The 25729-nt window shown below is 42.2% G+C and overlaps 3 protein-coding genes across 3 annotated transcripts in view; 1 reads left to right on the forward strand and 2 right to left on the reverse strand.

The window, feature by feature from the left end:
* The window catches only part of nagpa (N-acetylglucosamine-1-phosphodiester alpha-N-acetylglucosaminidase), a 402702-nt gene that overhangs the window by 358915 nt on the left and 18058 nt on the right, over positions 1 to 25729 (forward strand). The gene's annotated exons all lie outside the window — the stretch shown is intronic.
* The window catches only part of LOC126392472 (collagen alpha-6(VI) chain-like), a 310923-nt gene that overhangs the window by 72636 nt on the left and 212558 nt on the right, over positions 1 to 25729 (reverse strand). The window lies entirely within an intron of this gene.
* Positions 18443 to 25729, reverse strand: part of kcnv1 (potassium voltage-gated channel modifier subfamily V member 1) — a 9852-nt gene continuing 2565 nt past the window's right edge. The window contains exons 2-3 of the mRNA XM_050046346.1: positions 23780 to 24447; positions 18443 to 19469 (exon numbers count right to left, since the gene is read on the reverse strand). Of these exons, the coding sequence (XP_049902303.1) occupies positions 18943 to 19469; positions 23780 to 24447 (1195 nt within the window). The 3' untranslated portion in view covers positions 18443 to 18942. The remainder of the gene's footprint in view (positions 19470 to 23779; positions 24448 to 25729) is intronic.

The following is a 25729-nucleotide window of genomic DNA, read 5'->3' on the forward strand; positions in this document are numbered from 1 at the left end:
TTAACAATGCTCTGTGGACATGTCAGATTTACTGTCCCTCTCAACACATTCTCACTCCGACCTCGTCACATGTCCATGTTTGGTCATGGACTTTCCACGCCCACATATGACGTCCAAGGTACCCTGGGTGTATTGGTTGTTGACGTTCTGGGACGGCGTGTCAACTTCAGCCTGTTACAGGCATTGTCTGTTTTCAAAATACACTTCTGTTTTCACAGGAAATGTACAGTTTGCATACAGTCTCTTTCAAAATAAAAGCACTACGTTTGTACAACACTGCGAATTTGACTTTTTCCTTCGACAACAAAAACAAGTGGTTAGTTCTAGGAAAAAAGAACAGGGTTTGGCTTTAGAATCTTATGGGAGCCGAAAACCACTCTTTCGGGTGAAAGTCAGTGTTTGTTGGACCCATCCACCTTACATTTGTATGTTGGTAGGTGCCAGATACACTCAAACTTAACGCTTCCACAGTGCTGCGGTTAATGTGTGGTTAGGTTTAGATACAAAAACCACTAAATTAGGAGAAGATCATGTTTTGGCTTAAAGTACCCAGTCTTGGCTGAAAAGCAGTGATGTTCTGATGAAACTCAACCACTGTTATTGCCTAAAAAGTCACAGCAAAATCAGCAACGGGTCGCGACAAAACACCAATGTTTGGTGCCCAAAAGTTTTGTTGTAAAAAGCAATGACTGTCTAGATCACAATGATTTTTGGTTGTTTGTTGGTGTCAAACAGTGATCTGCAGCTTGGCAGGTGTTTCCTCTAGATGTCACGCCATCCACCATCCCCTCCACCTCCTTATGACTAAGTCAGCTCATACATGACATCACTTTAGATATGGTGATATCATAAGAATGAAACATGCAAATGATGATCTTGGTTTTATGTTGATATTCTGTTTTCTTGTGTTCCTTGTTTCATGTTACTCATTCATGTTTAATCTATTTCCTGTTTTATTTTGTAGATTCTCTCCTCATGTATCATGTCTGGTTTTACTTCTTGTCTTTGTGTGTTTTCCCACCTGTCTTCATCAGTCTCGTTAGTCCTTCCCTCTTTCCAGAGTCTTCCCTTCACACCTGTTCTGTATCAGTCTTGTTTGCTCCACCCTAGTGTTCCCCACCACAGCCTGGTTGTCAGCCGATCCCCATTTCCCTCCTGATGCCTGTTTCCTCCAGCTGTGTCTCATTCTTGTGATTAGTTTTGTGTGTATATATATATACCTGTGTGCTTCCCTTGGTTCCTTGTTTGTCTGTGTTCATGGTGTTGTTCCCTGCTCTGTTTTGGATTTCTCCCCTGTGTTTGTGTTATCCCAGTTGGTTTTCAGTTTAGTTTTTGGTTCTTCTCTCCTTTGCACTTTGAGTTATCTGCCTGTATTTGGATGTTTTTTATCAGCTTTATTGAAGCTTACCTTTTGTTCCACATCCACCTGCCTGCTGTTTTGTATTTCGGTCCCTTCCTGAACTGATATATGACAAATGTTACATATCCATGGTTTGCATGCCAACACTTCTCTTTATACATCCATGGCCTTCCCCCTGTCTTGTGCACAAGCACCTATGTAGCCACAATAAGGAAAGAAAAGGCTCCATCGTTATCCACCAGCCCCCTGATGTTGTTGACCCATCACCTTCGACCAGAGCTAAACTGAATTACTAAATTACCCTCTTTTCGTGTTCCACTTTCTCTGCCTCCAGTTTTACTTTTTCAACAGACAGTGTCCTCTTATATAGAGCCCTCACACTGTCTGCTCCAACCTGAAACAAATCACACAGTACAGCTGCTTTAACATGGAAGTATCGTCCCTTTGTAGGGCCCACTTGAGGAAAGGTGTAAAGGTCACTTCAGCTACTCTGTTTCCGCTTGTGATGCTCTTGGCCAAGAGGTGGAGGCCTCAGGCACAGGAGGAGGAAGATTTCCCTCGTCCTGCAAAATTAGCATACAGCAATGGAAGCAACTGATTCAATTTTAGGACAGAGAGCAACTGACACTGTTATTAGTCAGATGTGCAGACCACCACCATCAGATTATTAAAGATAATCGATCACAGCCAAGAGTCCACACTCACGCCGTCTGTGTTAACATGGACAGATTGAAAACTGCATAAAATTGGTAACAAAGTACTAAAGTGTGCTGCCAAAACTCTCCGTGAGCTCACAGTCACTTGATGTTCCTCAAAATCAAGGATCCTTCTTTGGTAGGATGTGTCCCTCACACAGACTCACACACAGAATCACTGTGATTCCAAAGTGATCCATATTTTATGTGTGTGTCATCACACACTGCGCTACAATAACATGAACAGATCTGATCTTAAACAGCTGACCTGCTGCCTGTACATCATACCACCATGTAATCCTCTGAAATATGTTCACCTCAAAACTGACTATTGGTCCACCAGGAAATTTTTTACTCTTCATACAATAAAGTTGCAGCCAAGCAATGCTACTGTAAACCAGGTAAAACCGCAGGAAGAACTGCGTGAGTGGGTTTCAGGTTTCATGTGCCTAGCCTCTGCATCATCATCATCATCATCATCAACGTCCCACTAGAAAACAAACAGCATCATATATTTCCATCTTTCATCATCTTATCTCTGCTGTTGTTCCTGTCTCAGTCTCATTAAGTCTCATTCATCCTCAGAGCGTCCGCTGTGTTTCCAGGCCGTTAGAATGACGTCAGCGATCCTGGTCGGTTGTCATCGGTCTGCCGGCGGAGCCGCTGCTTCCAGTGTCGATGTTTACAGGCTGTGAAGCTGCTGTCTGATCACACACACAGACATGAGGCTGCTGCTCACAATGGAAACTAATTTAGTGAGACGCAGCAGGAGCAGAGCACACGCTGCTGAAGTTTGATTTCACTTCGTGGTCTGCAACTTGTCCAAACTGCTGCAGGCAGACCAGAAGAGAGACTGTGTCCTCGCTTCATGCTCGCTCAGAATTCAAACATTTAATTTCATTCACCTGCGCTGCATTGAGGTGTTGGTGAAATGGGTCAGCACATCTCAAAACTTAGGCTAACAAAATCTAAAGTATCAGAACTGTGAGATACTAAAACCCAGAGGACAAACTTTGTCTTGTCTTTATATCCAGAGGAGTAGATTCAAAACATGGAGATTATTTTAAGCATTTTGTAAAATTCACCTAAAATGCCCTCTCCAAAGCATACCTAAAGTAAATTGAAAGTTCTTGTTCTATTTTTAGTACATGTACATGCATGGGCTCATTTGAAAGATAATGCTCTGAAGCTTTTCCCCAACAGTCACAATCACTGTAAGTGTGTCAGTCATTCAATTATATAAGTTTCAACACACTAAAAAAATTTTTTTTTTATCTTCACCTGAATGTTTTCTCAAAGAAGATGCTGCAGATGAATAGAACTGGGAGGTATTAGCTTGAAAACACAATGGGGCCATACCATTAATTCTTAAAAGTCAAAGTATAATATCACAGAAAATAAACATAATGCTCATGTTCAGCTTAAAACAATGAACTAAATACGTGACAAGGAGTGATCAACACAGGCAGAAATGTCTATTTAGGAGTTTACTGTTTAGAAAAACACTTCTAGAAAATCTAAAATTGACAAGGAAGACTTTTTCTCTCCTTAAGACAACAAAGGACAAACAATTTCTTCATCATTTCTGTACATTAATATCACTCTGTGGTGACTTCAAGGAGTTCAAACCTCCACTGGAGGTCTGGAGTGTCATTGACTACCCATAAGCCATCGGTGCAATCACTGACTACTGATTGGCTCAGGCCCTGTTTAGACGACAATGGTTTCTCTAAAAATGGAAAAGTCTGCCCTTTTGCGTTTTAGAAAACATCTGCGTTTATATGACGATGTTATTGAAACGATCTCCGTTCACACGGAACCGCAAAATCGGGTAAGGTAAAGCTGCAGTACCGGAGGCTGCAGTTTCAGGACCGCAGTTTTAGGACCGTTTAATTTTCCGAGCAGAGGCTGCAACCTGAAGTTTATTTTTATTTTTTTGCTATACCCAAATACTTTCTTATTAAATAGTTATAATCAGTGTTGGGCAGTAACGCATAATTTGATTGATGAAGCCCAGGTAACCATACATTACCATTGCCGGTCCTCTCCGCTCCTCTCACCCACACTTGAGCACCCGTTCTGGGATACACAGTGTCGGCCCGTCCGGCCTGACCTCCGCGGTCCTCACCACTCCTCTCACCCACACTTGAGCATCCATCCAGGGAGGGCCGCGGAGGTCAGGCCGGTGACTGGAAGCGTAATGCGCATGTGCAAAAAGTCTCAGTTTTCAGTCTCAGGAACTGCGTATTGCAAGTTTACATGACAACGGAGACGCTGCCGTTTCCAAAAACTTGCACTCTGGAACCTGTTTTCAAAACGTTGCATTTTCAGGCACCCAAAACGCCGCTGTTGTGTAAACGATCAGCCGAAACGCCACTAAAGTTTACCGTTTTCAGTTGAAATCGTTGTCTTATAAACGGGACCTCAGTAACCTGAGAAGTGACCTAGGAGGTGAACACAGTCCTTTGTTGGCTTTTGCAGGCTTTAGGGCGGACATGGAAGCTCCCTGTTGGCTCAAGTGAGGTGTCAATCAAAAGGTCAGGAGTTCTAGCCTCTATTCTTACAGTGAGGAATCTGTATATTTACATGCAAACGAAAGAAATTCTGGATAATATGTGGAGAAATATGAATGTTTGAAACAATGAAGCAACAGTTTGTGGATATTTATGGATGTAATAATGTGTTTGGACTAAATATTTCACTGGATTTAGATCATCTGGATCTTTGGGAGTGTATGAGGACTGTATCAGCACTGTTTCTGAAAAGATAATATTGATCTGTGGATTATAATTAACACTTTACAGTAGGGCTGCCCCCAAACAAGAATCTTCCTAGTGGACCAATAGTGGTCATTTAGGGCAGTTAGTCGAGAAATATCAAAATCAGTGGAGGACATGAACGTACTGGAGGGATCGTTCTATAAAATGCCAAGAAATGTGATAAATTATGGGATTTGTGATATTAACGAGGATAAAATGAGCATTTTAAACCGTACAGTTCAGATGCTGTGGGCATGTGATGCTGACCCACTTTGCACTGACAGAATTCCGTCTGTGAACATGCTGAGGAGACAAGGACGGAAAGAATGAAGAATGAGAGCCTGGCCTCGTTTCCTCTCCTCTCACCTCCCGTCACAGCTGGGAATACCTGCAGCTTCTTCGTCCTTGCAATGATCTCCATCCACCTCCAACGTCTTCTCGCTGAACAGAACTGGGCTAATGAGGAGTCCCACACTGGGAATTCTGGGAAAGCAGGAATGATCCGCACAGGCAGAGAGTGTGTGTGTGTGCTGTGTTGTTCCCTCGGCTCGCTCTCCGGTGTGGTCGTTATTTCTGAGCAGCTGACATGTGACTAAAACTGTTTCCCCTCTGGGCGCTGTCGACGTGTTTTAAACTCAGAGTGTATAATGTGAAATATTCAGATCATCAGCCGCCGAATGTTTAAGGTTTGATCCTGTGTGTCTCTGTGTGTACTTTAAACAGTGATGTTATGGATTTGTTTTGATATTATTTGTGTGAACAGATTGAGAATCTGTGTGTGTACATGTGTGACTGATGTATAATTGTAATAGGTTTATATTTCACCAAATCCAGTGTAACAGGGTCAATTATACAGCAGTGATATGTGTGACAAGTCAGATGTACATGTGTAATGTTGAATATTATAATTACACAAAATGTGTTTCAGCTGTTATTACCTGACACGCTCTGGCCTCCGTACTCAATATATGGAACGTATGATACTCAGTTTCTGTACCCCTACATTCACATATGGGGGTACTCCACCAATAAAGGGGTGTCTCCTGCCTTACCTCTCCCCTCTTACTGTTGTGCTCCATGGGAGAGATAAGAGACATCGCTCTTATGGTAATTTTTGTGTTCTAGCGCTGTTAAGCTGCTTATAAGTTAATTTTATGCTCAGATAATCTTGTGTCACTTAATTTGTCTAGGGGCTGGTGTTTGTGTTGTTGTGTATGACGGATATTTTGTTTTGCTACTTGTTGTCTTAATATCAACAAGTAGCAATATCTTAATATCTACACAACGCAGACATCACTAGAGTCCACCGGCTCCATTTGTTCATATTTTGTTGTTGTTTTTTTATGTGTTCATACTTGTTTGTGTTTTTATTTTGGGGAGCTTTTATTTTTGTAAATTCAATTTTTGTTGTGTGACCTTTCAGTTTCAATCTCAAGTTAAGCTAAAGGAGCATGGCAGCAGTGGCAGGCAGAAGTTGTCCTTGTCTCCTTTCTCATCATCCACGAACACAACACAAGAGCTTGTAGTAAATCCAAGTGTCAGGCCAGACCGGTTGCACATGCGTAATCTGTTTATAAAAACACACCTTCCCTTCCACACTGCAAATTATTTCCATAAAGTTACAATATGTAACTGTAATATTTCACAATAAATGACATGATTATCACCTTAAAGGTCACAACTGTGATGTTTAACCGTATTCAGAATTTTATTGTGAAACTCATGCAGGTACAGTAAATATAATAATTTTACAGAAGTACACTGCTAAATCACAGTAATATGGAGTTTAACTGTGAAGTTACAGTTAAATTCAGTAATTTTACAGGAACATACTGTTGTTTCACAGTAATACGATCTCCTGTGAGATTACAGTATACAGCTGTCAGTTCACAATAATGTACTGTAAAAATGACACAGTAAACTTAATGTAAAAGTGATGCAACAAGTCGCCATTTTTACAGAGCAGAAAAATGAAACAAGATTTGTAAACTTGCAAAATATTTAGCAAATGTAAAACTGATCTACAAATACACAAGTGCATGAATAAAAAATATCTGAGTGTATTAAATGAAATTACAAATTAGTAAACAGAATTTGTGAATATCTTTTTTTAAGATAAGGTTAAGTTAAGGTTCCGCCCCTGAGCCAATCATAGTTCAGGGCGGCACATTGGGATGGCTGCAAATTTGTAAACCCGCCCTGTGCTCCCTATGATTGGCTGCTACTCGTTGCCTTCATTGGCTGGATTGGTTAGAATTAGGGTAAAACAATCAGAGGCAGGGTGTGGCAGAGTAAAGGCCAAGGCTCCTGGGTGCCCTTTCCAGCCTCGCCACCCCTGAAATAAAGGCACCCCCCCCAACTCACTCTCTGCCTGTACAGACCAGCTCCTGTAGCAGCTCTTCTTCTCTGTTGAAAAAAATGTTGAAACTAGAATTTTTAAGTTTATAACTGAACTAGAATCCTCTCTAACCATCGTCCTGCGGTCACCCTGCGTCCTCCTGGCTCAGTCGTCCCCATGTGATGACACGTCTCCTGCCTGCCGGCGTGTCCCGTCTCCATCCTCTCTTCTGGGACTCTACCGGTCTGTCTGCCCTGCTTTTAAAACAAACTTCCATGAATACATTTAGCTCCAACGCGGCCACACAGAGAGATGTCCTCTGAGCCTCAGAGACTTTTTAAGGACTGTTCTGTTCTGTTGCTTCAAATCTGAGTGAGACGACTTTTTTTTTTTTAAAGATATTTTTTGGGGCAGTTTTTGCCTTTAATGGACAGGACAGTTAAGTGTGAAAGGGGGAGAGAGAGAGGGAGGGGATGACAGTAGCAAAGGGCCACAGGCTGGACTCGAACCCAGGCTGCGGCAGCAACAGCCTTGTACATGGGGCGCCTGCTCTACCACTAAGCCACCAACGCCCCATGAGTGAGACGACTTTTGTCTTTTAGCCAGACACCAAAGACCTGTGGGGTCCACCAGAGGACGTCAGAACGTTTGAATGCAGCTTCATATGACAACAAGCTACAAATGAGGTCATGTGGATTCACAGATACATTGAATAGACTGTGTAACATAGGCGTTTCTAGCCCATTTTTGGGGCTGAAGCACCCCTAAATTGAATCCCAGCACCCCTAAAATTTGAGAGATTTTTTATTATTATTTATTTTTTTACTGTATGTCCTTTTAACAAGCTAGAAAAGTGTCAAAACCATACAGTACTTGGTTGCAGCGTAATATTTTAACAACAGAAATACAGCACCCACCCCCCCCTCTTGCCTCAAAAATGGTTTGATCCACCCCATCCTTCCCACCTTTACCCAACTCGGGCTCTGAGCGCTCTATCTGCACAGAGCAATGCGTTGCCTTTCAGAGTGGGTTATATGCAGTAGTGGTGTAAGTACCTGGCTTAAACCAGGATATGTGGCACATTTCTTAACTTCTACCACTCAATACCAACACATTATTATCATTACCAGTCCTCATTTTGCTGCATTTAATCGTAGGTCACTGTTTATGCTGTTAGGTAGGAGTTAGCTGACGTTTTTTCTGGCTAGGAAACGTTACAGGTGGTCAGTACCACTGTCCTCTGTTTGAATGGGATGAGAGAAGCTAGTTGTGTCATGTGCATGTGTTAATATTAAAGCCAAGGTGCTACTGACTAGCTAACTGACTGGATGCCCATTAACATTATAACTCCTATTGTGACAAGAAGGAAAAAGGCAGAGACAAACATTGAAAAAGTCAATTACTGTTAATGTGTTAATGTTACATGTTGTGCATTGCATTTCAAATAAAAGCTTAAAAAATAAGCCCAAGGTCCATTTTTGGTATTTTTTGGTACTCACTATAGGGGGCTGGTTTACTCCAGAAACATGCATACTGTTTATGTGTATGTTGAGGAGCTGCTGTATCAAAATGAGTTATCCTCCCCCAGAAATTAGGGTTACCATATGTTTCTTTTATGATTCCAATCCATTCCTCTTTTACTGTGGCTCAGCATTTAAATAACCTTTATCAGATTTGATGGTTTAGTCACAGACTTTCCCAAAAAGTGTTGTGCTTTTCTTTCACAAATGTGGGAATGAAATTGAGTTAAAATGTACAAAACAGTGAAATTTATCTTGCCTGGCCGGGCAGCTCTCTGGGTGCTCAGCACCCCTAAACCTCTGATCCTAGAATCACCCCTGCTGTGTAACATTACAGAATGAAGAAGTGTTTTTCTGACATTTTAGCAACATCTTTTTTTTTTGTGGACATTTCAACACGATTTTTTTTTCAGATATTTTAATATGGTTTGGACATATCATCAATATTTTTCGGACATTTCAATAATGTTTTTGGGACATTTTTTGGACATTTCAAAAACATTTTTTTCAGACATTTAATTAGTATTTTTTGGACATTTTATCAACATTTTTCCTGACATTTTATTAATATTCTTAAGACATTTCAATAACAGTTTTTTCCTGATTTTTAAAAATATTTTTGGACAGTTTATCAAGATTTTTTGGACATTTCAATAGTATGTTTTGGTAATTTTATAAACATTTTTTTGGGACATTTTTAATAATATTTTATTAATTTTATCAATGATAATAATAATTTTTATTAATGTGACCCTCTATGTTCTGCTGCACAGTTGAAGAAGTAATAACCTATGCAGCATTTTTGCACACATAACCTGTGATTCAGTAGGTGCTGTCATCGTACAGTCTGCAGACATCAAACTTGATGTTGTACCCAAGTATATTAGATCCATGTTGCACAGTGTAGCTGCACTAAACTTATAAGACTGCTTAAATCTCACAGTCTGTTGGAGGCTTTAAAGAAAAGACCTGAAAACTTCCTCCACCACTGAAGAGACAGAGAGTTGTATGACCTGAGGCAAAGGTCGAGACATTACTGTTCATGTCGTCATCATCCATCACATTTAGTGGACAAACAAAGTTCTGTTTACATTCAGCCTTAATCACTGAAACACATTGTCCTGTACTTTGGTCAATACATTAAGTCAAATGAGACGTAAAGTAAAGCACAGTAAAACATTCACCTGCAGCTTCATCATTTTACCTCATTCCTTGTCTGTATCCATTCACACCAGCTACTACATTTATATTTTTAACCCAATTAATGTTCATCTGACCTCAAACGTGTCGGGATTTGAGGTTAAATGTTATTACAGAGACAAAAGAATAAAAACCTGTTGACTAAGAAGTGCAGACTCTGTGTGATGTGTGAAGCTTGTAGATGTGAGCGGAGCTCCTGGCTGGAGGTCACCTCAGTTGAAGGATCTGTCTTTTGTTACGGCAGAGTTTCATCAGAGCAGCTCAGTCAGACCAGAAGAGGAGGAGGAAGAGGAGGAAACACTGGAGGGCATTAAAACAGCTGAGAGGTAAACTGTTATGACAAGCAGAGACTGTGATCATCACACGGCCCGAAACCAACATTTAAATTTACAGTTAAAGTGTCTCGGATACACTTCACGTTACAACTTGAACGTCAGCATCCAAGATTATATAATGAGTTTAAAATGAAACATGACGACTCTCCTGCCTCAAGTTAGATTTCATTATTTCTTTCCTTAGATTGTCACTTTTTCAGAGCTGTATTTATGTTAACACACATTTTTAGGAACTGAGAACATTCTCGAATCACGATGCTTCTCTGTGAACTACACTGAAGAAAATTTTAAACACAAGGCTTGTTTTTGCTCCCACTTTTCACAGGTTTAAGATAAAGATCTGAGACTTTTTAATGCACTCATCTGATATAATTCTCTTAAATTTCGGTCTCCAATTCATTGAAATCCATGTTAGTGAACACACAAACAGGCACATGCACTGACAGGGTCCAGGTGGTGTTTAAACACCGGCTCTTTTGGCCTCTGCCTGGATAAGTGCTGGGTTTTTTTTCCATTTCTTCTTCTAATTTTATATTTTAGTTTTTACATTTGGCCCGTGGAGTCAGTTCTCAGTTAAAAACACATTGCATTTGAGTTTTAATTCTGCGAGACTGCAGTGCCCCCCCCCCCCCTCTTTGACTTCCCTTGTCACAGTCACCACAGTTAATCCCTTACAGTAACTCCCTGACCTGCCTTCATGGACAGCCAGGTAACGACAGTGTTTACCCAAAGCCTCAGCATTGTTTGTCACTGTTGTGAAATTAAGCTACTATGAAAACACCTCAATACAGCCAGACTAACTGAGGCAACGACCCACTATTAAGTTTAAAAACAGGAAAGCTAGTCTGGTATAAAATCAGTCTCTCTCCAACTCTCTGATTCGAGTTCACCAGCTGCCCGGTGTGAGCGGAGACAGATGCTCACCTCTGCGCATTTTTATAAACAAAAACTTAACTTGAAATAATGTTCATAACGTTTGGTGCTGCAGGAACATTTTGTGTGCAAAGAGTGCACCAGGAGGAGAGGAAGAGTACGGAGTGTCTGTTCTCTGGGATTTGTTAAGAATATTTAAAGTGTATTTAGAAGATATATAAGAATTAGTGCAGTTTTCTTCCATATAAAAAAACTTAATTGTTGAGGTTAAATTTAATTTAACTTCGGGTTAAATTAAAGGGTTCTGATGTAACAATAACAGAAAATAGAAAATAAACCCTGCAATAAAGCATGCAGGAAGGAAACGGTCTGTAGGAGGCTGAATTTAATGTCAGTAAACTAACACCCCACCAAAGATTCTTTTTGTCTTCAGCACTCTGTGGATTTTATACTTAATTGAAGACCTTTGATGTAGAAATTGTCCCCAGAGTTTGTGTGTCAGAGTAGCGTCAAGACATTTCCACCATAAACTAATGAAGAAAAAAATCACCAGAATGCAGGAAATTAAATGTCTGATGATCAGAAGTCGTCAAAATCTGACGCTTGGGCAGTGACTTCCGGCATCAGACACCTACGACCAAAGTCGTCCTTTCACATCGGCCAGACGGTGCCTTCAGGGGGAAACGAGACGAGAACTAAAGTGAAGGCAGTAAAAGTCTGAGTGAGGCAGGCGGGAGGGACTTTCACCTAGGAGAACAGTGTTTGCATCACATAAGATCGTGAAGCCAAACCTTGTTCTTTTTTTTTCTAACCCAACCACGTGCGTTTGTTGTTGAAGCAAAAAACATCCATCTGCTGTGTTGCACCTTTTATTTTGGAAGAGACTGTATGCAAACTGTACATTTCCTGTGAAAACAGAAGTGTATTTTGAAAACAGACAATCCATGTAACAGAACGTCAACAACCAGCACACCCAGGGTACCTTGGACGTCATATGTCGACGTGGAAAGTCCATGACCAAACGTGGACATGTGACGAGGTCACAGTGAGGATGTGATGCCAGTGTAACGTATCAAGATGCTGATCAAACAGCATCATTACTACACAGGTGTGTCGTGGGATGGTCACAACAAAAGGTCTAAAATGTGCAGTTTGATCTTGAAAAAGATCACGTCATAGGCTGTGATTCAGAAGGCGCTTTCATCCTCGACTTTGAGAAACACCACCTGTCTCTGTGTGTTTGCTGGGCGTGGCCTCCTGGTTCCCTCCTCCTGCCGATCCTCCTGAGTGCCGGCAGCTGCTGAACCTGCACACCTGAACCTCATCTACGATCAAGCCACTGCAGTATAAAACCCCAGCTCAGACATTCAGACTCTGCCACATCATTCAGTCTCCTCTGTGGTGCAGACATCAAGGCCAACTTCGTTTTTTTTGACACTTTGCCTTTTTGTGCTTTTTGGACCTGAACTCACACCTTGTTCTGTCTCAGGTTCACCACGTCTGCCTCAACTATAACCAATCACATCCAGCTTCGTCCTCATCTGTCTCCTGTCTGTCTTCAGCCCCTCTGCCTGCTCTGCTTCATCATTCCCAGCCCTCCTCAGCCATCGTTACACTCAAACCTTCAGCCCCCATCTTCACACTACAATAAACTGTCTTTAACCATTCACAGTTTCTTTGCATTTGGCTCCAAAGTTGAACTGTTACAACAGGATTTTCAAAAATTTGCGACTGAAATTTGAGAGAAATAAATCCACTGAGTGCACTGAAAGTCTGAGATCTTTAATTAAACCTGTGAAAATGGGAGCAAACACAAGCGTTGCTTGTAAATTATTGTTCAGTGTATATTTACCCCTCAGGCCTTTAGTTAACAGATTCTTACTCTTCGGTGACGATGTGTTTTCTCACTCCCTCAGTGTAAAGATTCACAGTTTGAGTTTGACACATCAGGTGAGATGTGAAGCTTTGTGGTTCTGTTGGCTGCTATAAAATGTTTTAAAAGGCCGTCCTGCGTCTTTTCTGCTGTCTGACTGCATCTGTAAAATGAGAAGAGAACAGGAGCAGATGGAGCGGTGAGTCGAGCTGCAACAAAAAACAAGGTTCTCCGGGGAAGCACAGCCGGCTCGAGGGACAACGAGCCTGTCTGGACTGAGACAGCTTTAAGTAGGACAGAAGGTTTTACTGTGAGGCTCCAAACAAATGACAGTGTGATCGGTGGATTTCAGCGTGGACAAGAATAAATCCAGAATCTGTAAAACTTTGTTTTTTATCAGCGAGCTCTGACAAGGTTTGACAAGGTAGAAAATTAGATTTACCTGTAGATATCACACGTGATCTTTTTGACAGGCTGGTTGCAGCAGTTATGTAGTACGCATGTGAAGTGTGGGCGTTTGACAGAATAGATATACTGGAAAAACTACATCTCAAATTTCTAAAATAGCTCCTAAAAGTAAAAATGACAACCTGTAATAATATGGACCATGAGTTGAGTTAGATATCCACTCTGTATTGCAGTTAACAAGGGTATTATTGGCTACTGGTGGAGGCTGACAGAGGGTGAAGAAACTAAAGTCAGTTGAATGATGTGCAACTATTTGCTCAGCCTGCATGATTTGGGTGTACATGTGTCACCATGGGTCTTGCAGGTTAAGCAGATACTGGATGAATGTGGCTTGTCTCACCTCTGGCTCACACAAAAGTGTCACAACATCAACAGGTTAAAAGTTTAGTGGCAAAAGTGGCAAAGTGAACTCAGCAGTTCAACATGATGTGATACACACACCGATCAGCCAAAACATTCAAACCACTGACAGGTGGAGTGAATAACTTTGATTGTTCTGCTGGGAAACCTTTGGTTCTGGTGTTCATGTGGATACCACCTGACATGTTTGAATGTCTGAAGTTTAATGACTGAAAGAGAAAGGTATTTGCCAAAGTATTATTTAAACCATCCATCTATGTTTAAAGGGAAATTTCGGTTTATTTCAACCTGTCTCCTATCGTCCTAAATTTGTTTCAAGTGACTAGTGACATAAAAATAATAGTTAGCATGTTAGCCGTTAGCCTAGATACAGCCGGGGCGCATAGTAGCGTCAGACCTGTTAAAACGTAAGTGAACGGGCAACCTTCAAGTGCAAAGTTAGTCCACTAAACAAGCTTTTTTTCCACAAAGACCGCCTCATATCGTTAGGATAAATGTCAGAGAACATATAGAAAACGACATGTAAACGTGTTGTCTTACCTTACCGGTGTGCTGCCATGTTTGTTTACCATTTAGCTCTGCTTTCCAAAGCGCGGCCGAAATATCGCGAGAACAAGCAGCGATCTCATACCGTGCCTGAAATCTCGCGAGAACAAGCAGCAACAGCTGGAAGGCAGAACCGGACAGTAGCCTGAAAAGTTCATTCATTTATTTTATGAAAGATTTATAGAATAATGGCTGACTTTTTGCCAGACTTCGACTTTGTGGGATACCACCTGACATGTTTGAATGTCTGAAGTTTAATGACTGAAAGAGAACCAGAATACACTGAAGAAGAGCTTCGTGAAATTGAAGAACGGAGGAGGAGAGAGAGAGAGGAGCAACAGGTAGAGGACGAGAGAGGAGGAATGGCTGCTGCAAGGCTGCGTAGCTCTGGAGATTGGTGGTGTACCTGTGAATGCTGTGCCCCAGTGCCCACAGAAGAGGAATGCCTCTGTTGCAAGGAATGGGACCGGTTGCAGCCTTATTTTCAAGGTCTGGATGTGACCGAGGACGAGACACCTCCACCTGGAGTAGTATCCAGCTGGGCTTTATCTAGAGCTCGCCAGATATATTTCAGCCGCGCTTTGGAAAGCAGAGCTAAATGGTAATCAAACATGGTGGCACACCGGTAAGGTAAGACAACACGTTTACATGTCATTTTCTATATGTTCTCTGACATTTATCCTAACGATATGAGGCGGTCTTCGTGGAAAAAAAGCTTGCACTAACTTTGCACTTGAAGGTTGCCCGTTCACCTATGTTTTAACAGGTCTGATGCTACTATGCGCCCCAGCTGTATCTAGGCTAACGGCTAACATGCTAACTATTATTTTTATGTCACTAGTCACTTGAAACAAATTTAGGACGATAGGAGACAGGTTGAAATAAACCGACATTTTCCTTTAAATTAATTTTATTACAATCAGATAAGCCAAAAAAAGGCTTATCTGCCGATACCCTAGAGAGGAGGCTGAACCTCCAAACAGCAAGATGGACGATCAAATCCAGGTCTCTCTCCTCCTTACTGTTTGTATTTAGGCAGGCAGCACCTTCACCACAGCTCCATCAAACGACTTCCTGCCTGACTGACTTCACAACTGACCTGGATTCAGCGTTTGATGCCTCTGGCTGCACAGCCAGGAAAAACTAGAACATCACATTTGCATTTTAGTCATTTAAGGAGAGAAAAAAAAACGGTTCTGTGCAGATCTCACAGTGAGGGCAGCGTTCAACTCCTGGATCACCAACATCAGAGGGAGCCGACAGGTCAGAGGTCACACAAGTCCCTGATAATAAAGACCTGCCATATAAGAGTCACCTGATGCAGGCAGAGCAGGTTAATGTACAGAAAACTGGAGAGCAAATCAACAGGATGTCAATAACTGAATGAATATAAAGAGCAGAACATTCAGCACGCTGTGAGACACCAGAGAGGAGCAGTGTTAATCTAACACTTTACATTGTGTGCATTGTGAAGTGTTTTGTAAGCTCCTTTGATTTGTAGGAAGAGGACTGTTGAATCGTCTGTCATAACAATTTTACATTATGGGGATTAAATTTACAGACACGCTGCTGCCTCCACACTCTGGCCCTCACGCTGTGTTTATCACTCAGCCCTCAGCTCAGTCACCAGGAGAAAACATTGGCGTACTTTACATTTACGCATTTTATACAGATTATATCAACGCTTCTAAAGTGACGTAGTATCTGACACAACTTTGGTGGAGGAGATGGTGGATGGTGAGACACCTGACAAGCTGCAGACCAACAAACAACAAAACCGGTTGTGATGTAACTTGAGTTAGCTTGTTGGAGGAGGACGCTAGGACCCAGGCGAAATTTGGCCAGTCAAAGTGTGAGCACCTGAGCTGTTAGGAGGCTCATGGAGCTCAGGTGTGAGAGCCTCATCCTTGATCTGTGAACACTCCTGTGCACATGCCTGGTCAGCCGAACAAAACTTGTGTTTTAAATAGATTTAATTGTGAAGGTAGCGTAGAGGTGCAAACACACCCTGAGGTATTGTTTTGTTTGTTTGTTTGTTTGCTTGTTTGTTTGTTTTTTATTGTTAAGGTAGCATAGGGGTGCAAACACACCCTGAGGTTTTTTTATTTTTATTGTTAAGTGTAAATATTGAAGTTGTATTTTTAATTGGAAAAATGACAATTACAAAATATGGGCCTGCGAACGTTAGGAACCCTGATAATTAAAGCCTGTTTTGGCATTTTGAGCCACACTGACTTTTGGCTTCGTTGTTGAAGTTCACCTGTAGTTATATGAAAGTGATCTTAGATGTTTCACTTGGCATCATCGGCAGGATTCGAAGTCTGTGGTAATTTATTTATTTATTATCTTTTTTTTTACAGTGACAGCGTGTACTGCCGGAATCATGGCACCAAAACAGGGTATTTTCAGCCAAAACTTGAGCTTTTACCAACGATAACCAAGTGTGTGTTATTTTTTTGGCCTAAACCGAACCACAGGTTAACCACATTCAATGGCAACAGCTGACATATTTAAATTAGTTTAGAACTAAAAACAAAAATAGAACCAACAAAACATCCTGCAGTGTTGCAGGTTACTACAGGACCTCCCAAATTAATGATAAACAGGTGTCACTAAGTCTGATTGGAAATATTTTTGGGCTGTTTTGTTAACCTGAATTCACATCAACAACTTTCAACTGATTGAATACAGACCGTTTATTGTAGAGAAGATTTGTTCCACATGTATTTACAGAAACTGAGTGAAGATGCAGAAGATGAGACGGCTTTACACTCGTCAAAAACCTCAGATCCATCAACTGCTGGAATAAAAGAGTAAAATGAAAAGTGTAAAATATTTAATATTCAGTGCAAAGCAGAGAAGAAGAGAGCGTGCTGTCTCAGAGCGTCAGGTCATGTGAGGACTAAAAGTGCACATGAAAAGGTTGTGTTATATAATTACACACACACGCACACACACACACACACACACACACACACACACACACAGCTGAAAAGAGTGAGAAGCCGCTGGATGGATGGAGGTTGTCGATGTTTTCTCACCGTCAGACGACACCTGAAACCGATGTGAGATGTGTCTGTTAAAAGTGTGAAACAAATCGATGCTAACAAGGCTGAAAACAGACGAGATCATCTCACCTCCACCTCCACAACACGTGTGTGTGTGTGTGTGTGTGTGCAGGTAATCTTTCCATTCACTCTAAAGGTGTAGAAACCTGTTTCAGATTCAACCTGTTGTGTGGATACAGTGCACTGTACTCCATGTGTGTGTATTCTTGTATTGATGATGTTGTGGGGACACAACGCAGCTCCGACATTTTGAGGCCTGGACCCCACATGGAGTAACAGATTAAATCCATGGTTTGTTCCCTTTAAATATTTAATTATATTTAGCAGGTGCGACAATAAGGGGGTCACTGTGAGGAAAAATAACTTTATTTTTGAAATCTAACAATATTTTTCTCACATCATGACTCATCATAATTTAATTGCTGAAAATAAATCTTTTTTTTTTGTTGACTTGTTTTAGACAATAGAGGATGATGATGAGAGGTGATGAGGTGCATTTTTGCATGTTTAATATGAGTTTTAGGCGTGTTTAAAATCAATCAGACTTTACTGCACCTTACAAAAAACCAATGGCAACTAACGTCTCGGAGGGTGTAGGCTCTGCCTCGAGTCTACACAGAACAATAAATCTGCCTTTAGTGACAAGAAGAGTCAGCCACTGATACAACCTGTTTTTATGCTTCAGTGCTTTTTTATCAGCTTCTGACTTTAAGCTGTGATTCAACATTTTGTGAAATCCTTCGGAAAGAGAAATAATATTTAAATCCACACACAGCAGCTAATCTAAAAGCAGCACTGTGATAAGGCAGAAAGCACGGTGGCAGCAGCTCACAGGTCAGTGTTGTTATTCCTGCCTTCGGGCCATCACTGTGATATTTGAAAAGACCACTCTGACCCACAGAAGAATGTCCTTTATTGCATGACTGAGTCACAGAGTGATAACATAAACTATACAAGAGAACTCAGAAGGTACCATGACCAAAAAATAGCCTGTAGGCTTTGAAACCGACTTCTGCTCAACACTTATTAATGCATGTGTACTCTCTGAAGAGAGGGCTGGTGGACACAGATGTGATGTAGACATGAAAACACAACAGGAGCACAGACATAGTTTTCCCCCACTTAGTCAAGGGTTAACGTGGCAACAAATCATGTTGTCTGACAACACACGACACACTATGAAATGTCCAGAACGCTTGAACCAAAATACATGTTAGGGTTACTAAAATTTCTATTATCTTCATTGCTTCACTGGATCCAGTGCAGTTATCATTTTTCTTCCAAGAGAAGTCAAAGGGCTGGAGTCATTTGGCTGTTACAGGAAACTACTGTAAAATAAAATAGAAAACATATTGCTGGGAACCTAAAACGTGACATTTGCCTGTTTTTCACCAGTAAAGAGTGGTTGTAGCATGTCAGGGATCGTTCCATTTGATTCCTGTTATCAGAGTTCTATGAAAAAGTGGGTTCATTTGTCCTTTTATGTTGTCTGCTTACAGACAAGGACATGGGAACATCAGTTCTGGACCGGTCCAAGTCTCCTGGTTCTACCACCACAGCTCTTCTCCTCCACTGCTCCGGGTGCTCGCCCTCTCTCGCCCATGCAGCTTCAACATGTCCAGAACGCTCCGGGCGTAGGCGTCCCTCAGGTTCACGCCTCCTCCCACTCCCCCCTCGACCACCCCCCCCACTGAGCCGCGGGCCAGCCTCTTCAGCATCTCTCCTTGCCGCATCGCTGCCTCCTTCACCTTCAGCGTAAAGTAGCAGGCGGAGAAGCGCTCGTTGATGATGGCGATGGGGAGCGCCAGGATCAGGATCCCAGACAGGATGCAAAGGAAGGCCAGCACCTTCCCCACAGCCGTGTCGGGCCGGATGTCTCCATAGCCAACTGTGGTCATGGAGGTGGTCGCCCACCACCAAGCGGCTGGCACGCTGGTAAAGGTGGTGGCGGGAAGGTCGTGCTCCAGGGTGAAGACCACTGTGGCGAAGATGGAGATGCCAACACCGAGGAAGAGGAGCAGGAGGCCGACCTCCTCGTAGCACTGAGCGATGGTCAAACCCAGAGACTTGAGGCCTGGACAGACATGAGGACAGAGGAATGTTTTATCAACACACCGCATTTCAACATTTTCCAGATGAAAACATTCTTCCCTCCGACAGTTCTGTCTGTATGAATTCATGGCGTCACACAAAGTGTTATGATCTTTATCTGTGATGATTATTAACTGAGTTAGGGATGTCAACAATTCACCGTTAATCAGTTAACCACAGAGAGTATTTGTGGGTAGTTACGCCTGTCTATAGGTTAATTTTACCACTCTTGAGTTTACTGCACTGTGCACCAACTGGGTCTGGTGGGAGCTAGCTAATGGAGCCACTCATTCGGCAATTACTGCTGTTAACGCCATCCAGACCTGACAGTGTTGCTGTGAAAACATTGTACCCACGCTTTGGTCGTGGGCCAAGAATATGGTCTGGAACTCTGGTCAACTCTTACTCAAAAACACTCTAAGCAAAACCACCGGAGTCTCAAAATCACTTGAAGGTGGCAGGATCTGATGCAAAAGAGTTTATCTGAGCTCAAAAACAGCAACAGTCAATGAATCCATGTCAGCATTGGAGGAAGACCGGTGCTTTGGCAGCCTTATATTTTATTATATACCCTAGAAAGTTCCCATTGGTAGTGACCGAAAGAATGAGATTGCAAATACAGACGGCCAAAATTAATTTTCTCTGTGGGGTCGCTGGGCTCAACCTTGAGGGACATTTATACTTGTGTGGCAGAGCCTACGCATGTGGCCTACGCCGTTTTGAGCATTTATACTTGTGCAGTGGTGTGTCTGTGTCACTCTGCAGTTACACCTCCAGAACACTAGTCATCAGCGGAGATTCTGTGAAGTGCTGTAAAGTTTAGTTGATTCAAAAGACACATTAAACACACATTAAACACGTCTTAATACAGCATGCTAATGTTTTTAGCACAAGCCTATGGCATTTTACATTGTATAAATTAGCCTAGCAGCTAGCAGACTTTTTTCTATACTCATATGAAGCCAGGGACAACAGCAACATTTAACAAAGGTAACGTTACAAAATTCAGCTCCATTACAGCTCACAAGGTTCACTGACAAAACAACTGTCTTATACTAAACACGTTTTCCAAACAAATACAACATGCTAACGTTATTAGCGCCAGCCTATGGCATTTTACATTGTATAAATTAGCCTAGTGACTAGCAGAGATTTCCTCTGCTCATATGAAGCCAGGATAAATCACACACAGGGCTTAAAATGCTATTTTTGTGGAGGCTTTATTGTCTTCACAATTTATTGTTTCTTATCTGTGAAATTAAAGTAAATCAAAGCTTTGTTTCCACTGAGGGAAATGGTTTCAGCTTACAGAGACAGACAGGAGGTCTGCGTTACTGTGACGTGTAGTTACATTTCTGGGGAGGTGCACGTCAGGCTACGGCGTAGGGTACAGTGTCAATTCAATGCTGCATTAGAGATAGGGTGAGGAGCACAGACATTTGGAGGGAGCCGCTGCTCCTTCAGCCTCAGTTGAAGTGGAACAGGCAGCCGATCCAAACAACTAAAGTGTTCTATTCATCTTAGTGTGCTGTGAAAATCATCTTCCAGAAACCTGAAAATGATTTGGAAAATCCATCACAGTGAACATTTAATTAAGGCCATACCACATTTTTACTGGTAATGTATTTGTGGACAGGGACTTTGGTGCATTAAAGTAGCCTGTACAGGTTTATATCCTGCAGTAGTATAAATGTTTATTCATATTATGAGTGATGAAAAGGTGAAAAGGATGTGCACTATCACTGGATCAATTTAAAAGCGTGAAATGCTTTAAACAGAGCTGATGCTAGATGGTTTTCAAAGCCAGAGATTAAGGTAACATGGATACAAATACAGAATACAGATTTCATCAAAAGTGTATTTGGAAGGTTTGACACTATTCGGTGTTTACCTCACTGTTGCCAGTTTTTTCTGTTTACATTTATCTACAGACACTGCAGAAAAATAATCATAATTCTAAAATGGAGGTGCAGATCATCACTAATCCACAAAGGCTCTTTCTGTCAGAGCGACGATTTGTCTCATTTTGGAGAGAAACTCTGCTACGTGTTACTCCTCTCCATCGTCAGTTGAGTGGCAGCCTGTGATCCTCTCTTCATTTCATTCTCAAGTCTCCGTTTTTATCTCCGAGTGAGGCGGAGGAATGATGGTGTTCAGCGAGGAGAAAATAACAAGTGGCAGAAAGACGAAACAGCAAATGTATAAATACACCCAGATGTGAGGCGCTCACAGGGCTGACGTTCACACCCCAGAATGACTTGTCACCTCTCTATTCTCCTCCGAGGGAACAAGAAATGAGCTTTGATGTCTAGTTTAAGGAGGATTTGAAGTGAGTTCATAAAGCACGGATGACAAAGAGTGTCTGCGGGAAGTTTTACATTTGCAAAGATTTAAGAAACTGAATCAGAGCAAATCTGTTCATATTAGTTTGCTTTCAGTTTTAAGAGCTCCAAGTGTAAAAGTCAATATGAAATTTTTCAAAAAACTAAGACTTTTTCAACCTCTTGTGTGTCTTAAGTTTGTCCCTCTGGGCTCCTGTACATCTGAGCAGACATCCAACTCTGCTTTCTTTCATTCATTTTTTTTCTCACGTGCTGAGCTTCAGTCTGACCCTTCTGAACGGAGAGTTGTTAAACAGAACATATGACTAAATATGCTGCAGAATCAGTCATGTTGTTGTCATGTCATATTCATGCACACAGATGAAGAGAGACGCTGAAGTCACTGTCATCTTGTCCTCGTGTCTGCAGCTGTGAGTTCTCCAACAGTGTCACACCGGATCTGTTTACATGCTGCTGTGCACTCACAGCTCACAGGTATGATGGCTTTCTCCAAACACGTGAGACATTCATCCCCCAAAATTACTTAAAGGGATAGTGCACCCAAAAATGAAAATTCAGCCATTATCTACTCACCCATATGCCGAGGGAGGCTCAGGTGAAGTTTTAGAGTCCTCACAACACTTGCAGAGATCCAAGGGGAGAGGAGGTAGCAACACAACTCCACCTAATGGAGGCTGACGGCGCCCCAGATTCAAACGTCCAAAAACACATAATTGAAACCACAAAATATCTCCATACTGCTCGTCCGTAGTGATCCAAGTGTCCTGAAGCCCCGACATGTCAGAGCTTCAGGACACTTGAATCACTTTGGAGAGAAACTCTGCTACGTGTTATTCCACTTTCACACTTGGATCACTATGGACGAGCAGTATGGAGATATTTTGTGGTTTCAATTATGTGTTTTTGGATGTTTGAATCTGGGGCGCCGTCAGCCTCCATTAGGTGGAGTTGTGTTGCTACCTCCTCTCCCCTTGGATCTCCGCAAGTCGATGTGGACAGACAGCGACACTCACTTGGTTAGGTAATATTCAGACTGCTTTAAATAAACGATTTGCTTCACATACAGTATGAACATGAGGAATGATCTCTGACCCTCTCAGCACACATATGCATGTTAATATTGTATTAAGACAGACTTGATGCTGTTGAAGCCTCCTCTTGCCTTCACTTCTCTTTTCTCCCTTCACCTCCCACCCTCCCTCCATGTTCTCCTTCAATATTCATGAGTTGAGTCCAGGGATCATCATCCTTCCCAAAAATCACTCAGATCAAAGCAATCATGCGTCCCAGTCTGACACACACACACACACACACACACTCCTCCCTCCGTCCCCTGAAGGAATTTGCCAAAATATGAATCAGTATGTTTTTTCCTCGTCTTTGTCGTCCTCAGAAAACCTTCCTGGCTGTAATCTCACAGCAGCAGCTTCTCACCGAGGACAATTTCAATTTCTTTCTCTCCGGCTGCTCACATCATGTACTTAACGTTCCCTGACAGGCTGGGAGCACATGTGGAGGGAAACTGAACGGGAAACATAGTCGTGTCGCTGATCATGTGCCCTTGAGCAAAGTTGTTCACCTGCTCAGACAAGGCTGCGTCTACAGCCAGATGTCCAGTTCGAAGTTTTTATCTGAGCTTTTTGATGTCTATTTTTAAAACTGACCCACATCTTGTTCTTGTTTACTCTTTTCCTTCAAAAAAAACCCTTAGCTTTCCTCCATGAATAAATTTCAAACGTAAAGCTGAGCCTCACTTTGTGTCTCTCTTTGGGTTGGTGGTTCACACACACGAATAACTTGTGTCATACGCGCGTGAAATTGTGCGTACGCAGTGCCAAAAGATGTGTATTTTGGGGAGAGAGTAGGGGCTTCCTCAGCATGCTAACCTGCTAAACTAAGAGACAAATGTTTTCACCACACTGTCAGCCCCAACTGCCTCTTGCCTCTTTACCTGTCGAGTGTCGTCCCAGCTTCAACATTCGGAGTGACCTGAGGAGTCGGAGGACCTGCACCACACGGCCCATGTTCTCCAGCTCTGTGGATCCTCCGTGGAGGCTCTCCACTGCCAGCGTCACATAGAACGGCAGGATGGCCAGCAGGTCGATCACGTTGGGAATACTTCGACTGAAGCGACACTTATCCCTCACGCAGAGAAACCGAAGTGCCAGCTCTCCGGTGAACCACACCACACACACATACTCCAGGGCATCGAAAAGCAGCGGTGCACCGATACCAACGTCGCTCACTCCGAAGTCCTCCCCTAAGTCCAGCGAGATGAGCACCATGTTGATGACCGACACCACCACGAAGAAGATTGAGAGTGAGCCAAAGGTGCGAGCAGCACGCGATGATTCGGGTTTCTCCAGCAGGTCCCACAGGCGCTGGCGGAGAGCCGGGCAGGCAGCACCCACAAAGTCCTCATCACTATCCTCGGGCTCAAACTCTCGCTGTATGTCCAGGGTCTCCTTCTGCTCCTTGCGGCGGTAGTAACGCTCGCGGCAGCAGGGGTTGATGCGAAGCTCGTCGATGCCCCAGTACTCAATCTCCTGCAGGAAGGAGATCTCACACAGCTCCTCCCTCACGTGCAGGTGACCCGTCCGGTAATAGTTCATCACATACCTGTCGGCAAAGACACACAGAGAGACAGGAAACATTCTGTGAGCTCGGATAAATAAACTACAAGTTTACAGAGGACTTTGTTCATAAGTCTTATCCTCGTGAGACCCTGTGTCCTCATATAAGGATATCATTCGACTTAACCTAACCTCTTGTCCTCGTTCGTGGACACTTTTTGGTGACAACAAGATGGCAGCCATCTCTGCCAAGTCAGCCTGCAGCCAATCACAACACAAAAGTGGACACAGTCCAAAACCTGATCACATTTTATGGCTGAAAGTGTTCTTCTGATTAATAATGTTTGTAGTTTGATATGGCAACAAATTTGACCAACTTTAACAACAGTAACAAGCTAAGACCCTGTTAATTAGGAAATACTCCTTTGAAGACATCAGAACTTAATTATCGTCTTGTTTGAGGACACAAGGACTTTATTATAGTCTCGTTTGAGGACATTGAGACTTAAGAATCATCTCATTTAAGGACACTGGGTCTTAAAAATCGTCTCGTTTGAGGACATTGAGACTTTATTGTCTTGTTTGAGGACACTGAGACTTAAGAATCGTCTCATTTAAGGACACTGGGTCTTAAAAATCGTCTCGTTTGAGGACAATGAGACTTTATTGTCTTGTTTGACGACACTGAGACTTAAGAATCGTCTCATTTGAGGACACTGGGATTAAAGAATTGTCTTGTTTGAGGACACTGGGACTTTATAATGGTCTCATTTAAGGACACTGGGTCTTAAAAATCGTCTTGTTTGAGGACATTGAGACTTTATCGTCTTGTTTGAGGACATTGAGACTTAAGAATTGTCTCATTTAAGGACACTGGGTCTTAAAAATCATCTCGTTTGAGGACAATGAGACTTTATTGTCTTGTTTGAGGACATTGAGACTTAAGAATCGTCTCATTTAAGGACACTGGGTCTTAAGAATCGCCTCGTTTGAGGACATTGAGACTTTATTGTCTTGTTTGAGGACATTGGGACTTTATCGTCTTGTTTGAGGACATTGAGACTTAAGAATCGTCTCATTTAAGGACACTGGGTCTTAAGAATCGTCTCGTTTGAGGACACTGGGACTTTATTATTGTCTCATTTAAGGACACTGGGTCTTAAAAATCATCTCGTTTGAGGACATTGAGACTTTATCGTCTTGATTGAGGACACTGGGATTTAAGAATCGTCTCATTTGAGGACACTGGGATTAAAGAATCGTCTCATTTGAGGACACTGGGATTAAAGAATCGTCTTGTTTGAGGACACTGGGACTTTATTAAAGAA

The sequence above is a fragment of the Epinephelus moara genome, chromosome 6 (assembly GCF_006386435.1).
Source record: "Epinephelus moara isolate mb chromosome 6, YSFRI_EMoa_1.0, whole genome shotgun sequence".
Lineage (NCBI taxonomy): Eukaryota > Metazoa > Chordata > Actinopteri > Perciformes > Serranidae > Epinephelus > Epinephelus moara.